The sequence below is a fragment of the Furipterus horrens genome, unplaced genomic scaffold (assembly GCF_987537825.1).
Source record: "Furipterus horrens unplaced genomic scaffold, mFurHor1.1.pri manual_scaffold_17, whole genome shotgun sequence".
Taxonomy (NCBI): domain Eukaryota; kingdom Metazoa; phylum Chordata; class Mammalia; order Chiroptera; family Furipteridae; genus Furipterus; species Furipterus horrens.
Window position 1 is genome coordinate 76814841 of NW_028327187.1, and position 9438 is coordinate 76824278.

At 43.6% G+C, this 9438-nt stretch overlaps 1 protein-coding gene across 1 annotated transcript; it reads right to left on the reverse strand.

Annotated features, from left to right (window-relative positions):
• Positions 1 to 4930: 4930 nt before the first annotated feature.
• On the reverse strand, positions 4931 to 7967 carry ZXDB (zinc finger X-linked duplicated B). The gene has a single exon (XM_090265047.1). The coding sequence runs from the start codon at positions 7895 to 7897 to the stop codon at positions 5453 to 5455; it is 2445 nt and encodes an 814-aa protein (XP_090121173.1). The 5' UTR covers positions 7898 to 7967; the 3' UTR covers positions 4931 to 5452.
• Between the last annotated feature and the right edge of the window lie 1471 nt (positions 7968 to 9438).

A 9438-nucleotide genomic window follows, 5' to 3' on the forward strand; every position in this document is an offset into this window, starting at 1 on the left:
CTTGGCCTTGTTCTGAAGTGAGAATGTCTGAGAGTTGAAATGTCTTTGTTTTTGCTACCATTTGTAACTGTTTTGCATCTTGGAGATTCAGAGTTGCTTGTCACAGAAGAGTTTTATCCCCCTTCCAAATGGGTTAAGCTACTTCAATTTTATCCAAAATCTTAAATGCTTGCTTGATGATTACTCTGACCCTCACCACAATTGGTGAATTCACAGGATCCTCCATGCTAAATTCCAGTTCAGTCCTAAATATCACATGAAATTATATACCCTTCTTTTCAACTAGTGTAGCTCTATGAAATAATTACTTTTTAATTAAGGGGGTTAAGGGGTTTTTTTGTTTCAGAAAATTAAATGTTTTTGAGGAGAGGAATTTTATTTAGCTTACTTCCATTTATTTAAGCACTATGGTTTCCTCATTTGAAAATAACGTATTTGTCTCATATGATTTCCAAAAGATCACTATCAGATATGTTATTACATCCAGGATTCCCATCTAGAATAAATAAAAATAAACTGGATTTAACAGTTATTTCTCAAAGGGAATATTTAATTATTTAAGCTGCCACTAAAAATTTATATTTTAATAGTTTACTCTAATTGCCGTATCCTAAATTAAATTTTATATTAGAACTTTTTGAAATAGCTTTTGATAATTTGTACATTGAATTTTTTTCATTACAATTTTTAGTCCATACCCTGAGAATAAATGCTCTTCTATTTAAATCTATATTATCCCAAAATGTAACTATTTAGACCTTGATTATATATTATTTTCCATTGCTTGACTTTGGTTTCTCTAAATCATAATATATGAGCACAAGGACAAAACTTGTCAAATATGTGCTCAAAAATGTTTGTCATAGATGAGCACAGTATGGTGGTTACCAGAGGGAAGGGAGTGGGGGTAGTAAAGGGTAAAGGAGGCTAAATATATGATGATGGAAGATGATGTGACTTTAGGCGGTGAGCACACAATACAACATATGGATTCTGTATCCTAGAATTATACACTTGAAACCTATATAATCTTAATAACCAATGTTACCTCAATACACTTAATTCATTTTTTTAAAAAAGGAATAAACGTTTGAGTGAATTGATGAAATTTACTTTTGTGTTCCAGTGACTGAGTTCCCATACCATGTTAATTAGTGATGGGCATTATGAGTAAGAAGCTCCAAGGATCACATGGAAGTTAGTTTTGGACAATCCTAGCCCTGTCTCTTCCAATCTAAGAAAAACACAGGTAAAATTCAATCTAACAAAGTTAATATTGAGGAACTATTGAAATTAATGACTAAGTAGCATCTTCTAAATTATAGAACAATGATATATTATTAAGTACCACATAAAATATCCAATGAATATCCATAATAGGGAAGAGAGTAGTAAGAAAAGTGTCAGAGGTGACAGCTCATTTTGATGCAGAGTATTCTGGGAGGGCACTATACGAGGTTGAAGAAGTCTGTAAATACTCAAAGGCAAACAAGAGCGTAAATATCGAATGTGAATCTGAGAACATAAGAGGGAGCCAAGGGAGATAAAATGGTCTCTGCTGTTTAATAATGTGTATTTAAAGATAACTAAGACTTATAATTTTCCAATGAATTAAACATGTCTGAAATTAGTCTTTTTCCCATATACTTTTCTGAAAAATTCAATACCTAAACTTGTTTATGTTAATGAAACATAATTTACAGTCTCTAAGAAATCCTTAGAAATCATTTTTGATCTTTCTTTTTCTCATGGATGTCCCAAATATTCAATGAGTCCCCCAATTATATCTGTTTTCTCAATTTGGAACTATCTCCAATATCTGCCCCTCCCCGACACAACTCCAGTCCTAGCTTTTATCACTACACCCTGAAATTATTACAATAGACTTCAAAATGATTTTCCTACCTCCCCTAATTAAATCTACATTGCACATGCCTACTATATTAAACTTTCTATATAAGGTGGGGTAAAGTAGATTTACAGCTGAGTACAGGAAAGTTTGTTCTTATATTATTTATTATCTTATTATTTTCCATACAAACAACTGTAAGCCTACTTTTGTCCAATCCTGCTTAGTCATCATTTGACTTCCTTTCTTAGATATCTTCACTGGCTCTTAAGCACATCCAGAATAAAGTCCTGTCCACTGTGACAGCTTTTCAGAGTTTGTTTCCATACTGAGTCTAACCCTAACACCCAGCACTTACCAAACATGAGCTCTTTATCTGAGCTAGTGTTGTATTTACCAGTGTTGTGTGGTCAATTTCATTTCTAATTCTCGTGCTTTTCTCCTTCGCTGGAATTCATCTACTCTCTTCTCTACATAACTACAGTTAATCATCCATTAAAGCATTGCTACTGCCCCTCCTTTTCCTCCAAGCCATTAATTTGGTGTCTGAAAACATGTTTGCAGCTATTATTTAGATGTGAAATGTTTACTGTATAAATTCTTATGTCCTCTCTAAAAATGAAGATGCAGCTCACATTTCACTCCTCTAATCTATATCCCTAGCACTATACATATTTCGCATGCAGTCAGTAAATTAACTTAAAACATACAATAAGGTCCCTTGCTTAAAAAATGTTACCAAAAGCCCACCAATTCAGATTTGACAAATATAAAAAATTCACTTGTAATCAGTGATTTGCTTTTTATATGTAGTTACGCTTTGTCAGAGTGGTCAATCTATTCTCTAAATCCTGAACATACATTTCACTTTTCAAAAATTGATAAGCAAATCTTTTGTTCAAAGCAATATATACATAAATTTTCTCAGCCTTATATTTCAATTATCCCATATTTCAAGTGAGCTGTATCTAAATTAGGTTTTATTACCAAATCATCAAGTGGATCTGTTTGATATCAATAATTACTAAGGGATTATGAGTATTTCCAAACAGGGAGTTAATCAGTGCTTTATCTGGAATCAAGGAACAGTCATAAATACCTTGATATATTAAAGCCTTCTCTTGTTTTTCCTGGATGGGAATAGGAAGCATTTAATCCACAGAGAAAAATGATCCTCACGTTCTATCAAGTTTTGCATCTACTACTCAAGGCTATCAATTATGTAATACTATAACGAGATAATGGTAAAAATGTCAAGATAGCGCTTAATGGGAGGAAATAAGAATGAGGGATTAAAGAAACAAAGGGAAAGGATTTTAAAGTATTTTATGGTTATGTATCTTAACAGTTAACTATGACCTTCATGTTCACCTTAGGCCTCTGCATTCCTGTCTATAGGAAAAGAAGAATATATTTAAGAGGATTTAATGAAAACACATTTCCAAAATGGACTTAAAAATCTTTCCAAATGCTGAGGGAGAACTTTTAAGTAGTTAGAAACAATCAAACTCTGACCATTTGTTTGAAATACAAATTTATGTATACTTTTCCTGTCACGAAATGAGTACAACCAATGTACAAATTAGAAAAACAGTACAGATGCATTTCAAAGTGGCAAATTTTAAAGTGCACTGCCAAAATCTATGATAATTGTTGTCCACAAACATCTACATGGAAACGGTAGTGGGTTAGAATGTTTCAGAGCAACTAATAGTGTTTGTTAGCAGAACTGCATGGTAAAAATTTTAGAAAAGTAAAAGTACATATCTCACTAAAACCTTACATAAAATAATCCCATTATTATTGACTCATATATAAACAAAATGACATCTAAATCCAGAAATAATTTCTTAGTGCACAGACTTGCAGTAAATTTTGTGACGAAAAAAAAATGGGGGGAACGTGAGGATAAAGGCTGAGAGATGGTGACTATGAAAAAACCTGTCTTAATTAAAATTTTTAAAAAGAGATCATGGCAAAGACTGGTCTGCACATGTTATAGAATAGGTTGCGGAAGGAGCAGAGCTGGCAGAAAGTAATAGACATCAATTTAGATGGAACAGAACAAATAGCTATAAACAAAAGTGATCATGAATCTCAGAAGAGTAGAATAGGGAGTTTTTATATGTTACTAAGCAAAATTCTTTTGTGATGTAATGAAAGTTAGGTAGATTTTAGTATGAGTTATAGTGGAATCTTGGCCAAAGATATCTCACAATATTGTGAGAATCAAATATAACGTGAAAGTTCTATATAAAGTGTAAAATGCCATACTCACGTAAGATAGACACTATTTATTTAAAATGCAAACAAAACTTCTTACTCCAACTCTGGGAGAAGGCACACAATGAGCTCTCTGGAGAGAAAGGGGAGAAAATCTCACTCTGGTCCATTCCCAGATTTTCTTTTAACTGCAGGCTTTATAGTCACTCTATGGGCTGCCTTTGAGGACAGAACAAAGATACTATAATTTGTTCTCATGGAACATTATTATTATTCGGCAGCCGTCCGACTCGAGACGATGGTGTAGCTTCTTAAGACTCTATCTGCACCGCCGAGAATGGCTGTGCAGTCCGACTTGGGAGTGACACGGTATCTGTCTCCTCCCGTGTTGAATCGACAACATGTGGGCAATGTCATACAAGAATTGTGTGGAGAAAAATTCTTATAAGTCTGTGGGAAAAAGAGCTTTCCTTTCCTGCTCCTTAATTTTCATAAACCTTTACAGAATGCACAAGTGTGATATTGAATTATGCCAATTTATCCTCTTTGAGGAAGGAATGAGAGGGGCAGGAAACATTACAAAGATTTACTAAAACATGTCAAAATACATAACATTTTCCCTCTGACACTTAACTACTGGGATAGAAAAAGAATTCTAAGATGCACCATGTATATACACTGAACTGAGCATTTCACAGCTAGGGAACGGAGGCTTAGTGAGACTAAATAACTTACTTAAGGCCACTTATTTAACACCACATGTAATATTTTTTTTCTGGGACAGAGTTATATTAAAGCCCTGGCACATTCCACAACAACAACACAGTCTTACATTAAAAAAAAAAAAAAAAGAGGCTATAAAGATAAACAGGTAAAAAGAACCAGCCCATATTTTTAGCTTAATATTTTCAAGCTCTACCATTAAGTTTTAGAAGTACTTTGGCATTGTGTAAAATTTCCATTATTTTTAAAGTTACACAGCAGTTCCATGATTTCTGATCATTAACTCTCGATGCAGTTTTCATTACAATAGAAGCACATGCAATAGTTAATCATTATAAAATGTCCTAAAATTTTCAAAAAAGAGCACAGAATCATGAAAATACAGAGCTTAAAGGACCTTAGAAACAATCTATTCAAACCACCTCATTATATAAATAAGGACATTAAGGCTCAGATAGGTTAAGTGACTTGCTCAGGGTCACACAACTCGTCAGTTCCAGACTCAAGATCAGAATTTAAATCTCCAAACTTGTAGCCCGGGGCTCTGTTCTTTTTCAAACCTATAAAAAAATGACTGCAGTTACACATTTAGTCCAGAACATCCTTGAAAATGAGTGTAGTTAATAAAAGTGAGCCATGAGGCGAGGAATGAATAGTTCATACCAAAAATGAGCTTCCAGTCACTGTGATAAGGTCTGTTTCTTTCTGACAGCCATGGCTTCCCGCTGGGTTGGAGAATCCAAACTGGGTTTCTTCCTCCTGTCCAAAGAAGTCAGAGTCAGGATGTACGTTCCATTCTGCTTTGGTTGGCGTCAGTAGTTCTGAGACACTGTTTTCACAAAGGGTGCTTGAAGGAGTCAGAGCATCCGTGTCCACCGTTAGCTTACTGCTGGGGGTCAAAGCCTGGGGCTCTTGACTGGAGTTTTTCATCGCCAAAGAGCCCAGAGACCCCAATGGCCCCGCACTTGGCCCGGTGACATCACCCATATCCAAGGGGCTCTGCTGAAAACCGGTGGCTGTCGTTCCAAAGAAGAGAGAGGTATCCAGACTTTGAGGAAGGTCAGTGGTGGCCATCAAGGCCCGGGGGTCCACAGCCTGCCCTAAGGAACTATTATTGTTAGCAGGGAGGTTCCCTGCCAGAGTGGAGCTCACAGAAGCCACATCAATAGTCAAGATTCCAGAGTTCACCAATGCCGTGTCCAGCACCGCAGCAGAACTATTGCCAGGCACATCAGAGAAGAGAGACACTAGCTCTGCATCACTGAGATCACTCTGGCCCTGGCTGGTAAGTTCACTGCTGGGTGTAAGGGAATTTGCAGCTTCTAGCTGAGCTAAGAGATCCTGGCCGAGGTTGTGCCTTTTGGCCATGTGGGTCTTCATGCTGTGCTTGGATGTGAAGAGTTTATTACAGGTGGAGACTGGGCAACGGCTTTTCCAGGTGTCCACATCCTGCAAGTGTTTCTTGGAGTGAATGTAGAGACTACTGCGAGCGGAGAACCTGGCACAGCAGCCTTCCACGGGGCACACAAAAGGCTTCGTGCCCAGGTGGGTTATGCTGTGGCCTTTCAAATGCTCGGCCCTCGTGAAAGATTTCCCACAGCCTTCCACAGGGCACATGAACCTCCGGTCGTCGTCGTGCTTCCTTTTGTGCCTTAGCAGTTTGGACATGCTCGTGAAGTTCCAGCCACAGCCATCAAAGTCACAAAGGAAAGGTCTCTCGCCGGTGTGGCTCCGCAGGTGGATTTTCAGCCGACAAGCCTTGTCGTACTGTTTGCTGCAGCCAGGAAAGGAGCACGAAAAGAGTTCCTGTTCTCTGAAGTGGGCGCGGTTATGGGAAAACAGAGCACTCACCGTGATAAACGTCTTCTTGCAGCCCGAGAAAGCGCACTGGTAGGGCCTCTCGGGCTCGAAGTGGCTGCGCTGGTGGGCGCTGAGCTTGGCCTGCGTGGGGAAGCTGTCTTCGCACACCTCGCATTTGAACGAGTTCTCCTGCTCGTGGCCCTTCATGTGCGCCTTGAGGTTGTACACGGTGGTGAAGCTCTTACCACAGCCCTCCGCCGGGCAGCCGAAGGGCCGCAGTTTGTCGTGGGACTGCAGGTGCCTCTTGAGCTTGTAGGAGGTGGTGAATGTCCAGCCGCAGCCGCCCAGGGGGCACTTGAAGGGCCTCTGGCCCTGGCTGCTGCTATGCGTGAGCAGGTGCACCTTCAGCTGGTGCTTCTTGGCGAACGTTTGCCCGCACTGCGCCTCTGGACACAGGTACAGCACCATGCCTGAGCTCGGGCACAGCGGCCCGCGGGGGCTCTCGGCGGCGGCCGGGCCCTCCGCCTCCTCCTCGGGCGCAGGGGCGGGCGCGGGTTCCGCCGGCTCGGCCAGCAGGAGGTCCGGCGGCAGCTCCGGGCAGTCGCCCGGCTGCGCGGCGTGTGGGACCCCCGCTTGCGGAGCCACCAGACCCCCGGGCTGCGGGGCAGGCACGACCCCAGGCTCCCAGGCTGGCGGCGGGGGCGTGGCCAGGGTCAGGACGCCGTTCTCGAAGCGCAGCAGCAGGTTTTGGTTGTGGATGGTCACGGTGCCCGCGAAGGCCGCGGCGGGGCCCAGGCCTGGGGCGGGGATCGGAATCGGGGCTGGGGCTGGGGCCGGGGCCGGGGCCGGGAGCGCGGACAGGCAGCGGGGGCCTGGCACAGGGCGGCCCGCGGGATTCGCGCCGCTCTCGCCCCCCTGGAGCCCTGGGCCGGGTTCGGCCTCTTCCCTCCAAACGGGCCCTGCGGCCTGGCCAGCGCCCGGGGTCTCCACGTCGCCACCCACCGGGTCCAGCAGCACCAAGAAGAAGTCGCCGCTTCCGCCGCCGCCGCCACCGCCAGCCGGGTCGGGCCTCGGCGCCAAAGGGCTCGGGCCCGAGCCCGGGCCCCGTGAGGCCGCGCGGGCCTCCTCGCGCCGCCGCCCGGGCCCGCCATCTTGGGGGCCCCGGAGCAGCAGGAGGCGGCGCGCGGGGGCCTGGCCAGCCCGCGGGTCAGGGCCTCCGTGGACTCGGCCGCCGCCCGCGAGGCTGCCAGCGCCGCCGCCCTGTCGCGTCCCGCGAGCCGGGAGCAGCCTCGGGATTTCCATCTCCGCGTCCGTGAGGCTCCGCTGGAAAGAGAGCCGCGGAGGAGGTGCGACCCCGCCCCCTGCCGCGGGCCCGAACACGTTCCTGAAAGGAAAAAAAAAAAAAGTGCAATGCGCAGAAACTGGCCCTATCAGATATTAAAACGTGTTTAACGCCACAGTGATTTAAATATTGTGGTACTGGGTCTCTGGGACAGAAAGAAAGCCCAGAGGCAGAGCCTGGTATGCATAAATAAATTCCACGGTTAATATTAGTAGGAAATCCAGCAGATCTTCCCAGGTAATGGGAAAATGACAGTTCATTGGGTAAATGGTGCTGGAATACCTACATATCCATCTGCTAAGCAAAATGCAAGTGAAATCCGTCCCTCACCGTATATACCAAAACAAATCCCCCAGCCCCTCCCAGTGCTAAGCACGGTGCTTAGTACTGCTCATGTGTGAAAAATCACTTACTGGCTGGCTGGCTGGCTGGCTGGCTGGCTGGCTGGCTGGATTGATAGATGAGAGAATATTCCTCAGAGAATACAGTATGTGTCAACGTTAAACTACCATAGTGCTAGCAATGGCTACTGAAAATGATGTCGTTTTGTTGTTGTTGTTTGTTTTCCTGGACAACTTCCGTATCCAGAATTGTCTTGAGCAGGAAAATTTGGCAGATACTTAAATTGTGTTTTGTTATGGTGATGCCGAAATTAGAACCAGTAAGAGGTGGGGCCAAAACAGATTAACACTGTTCAGCCTAGCAATGCAAAGCCTGGAGGATGAAACAATGGATATTGAAATCTGGAAAACCCGAACTGTAACCGAAGGCAGGCCCCACTGCCTGCCGCTGTGAAGGCCAAAACTCCAGAGGCGGGTGCTGACGTAAAAGAAAGTGGTTTATTTGCAGATGCTGGCCATCTGGAAGATGGGGGACTCATGTCTCAAATCCATCTCCTGGAAGATGGGGGTCTTCTGTCACAAAGCCCAATTCACCCTCTCAGTGGAGGCAGAGGATTTTTTATACGAAGGCAGAGGGGACCAGAACAAAGGGATCAAGGGGGAGGGGGTTGCAAAGTTCTCTGGGTGCAGAGGAGCACAGTCCATTCCGATAAGGCAAACGATGGTCCTGTGTGCATCATCCTGGTTTAGTCATCCTGGCTTCACGATATCCCGGCTTCACATCATCCTGGCTTCAGGATGTGAAGGACAGCAAATCTCCTGGAACGGGGATGCCTGAAGGTCGGGGTCTGTATCTTTTGAAACTAGTTCCTAGGATTCTTATACAAACATGTCGTTCATCTATAAGCCACATATTAGTCAAAGTCAGCACTTACAGAAACAACATCAAAAGAATGGTGGGGTGGGTTCCAATCTCCCACCGTTACAATTTTCCACTGTTACAAAACCACTGCGTTGTTCTCTCTATGCAGTGCACAACCTAAGCCAACTCTTTGCCCTTCGGCCATTGGTTACGCCATGGTAAATTTTATGCCCCATCTCACAGCACAAGGAGGACAGTCCTCGGCTTTCTCTAGACTCTTTAGCACAGGGAGGTCTCT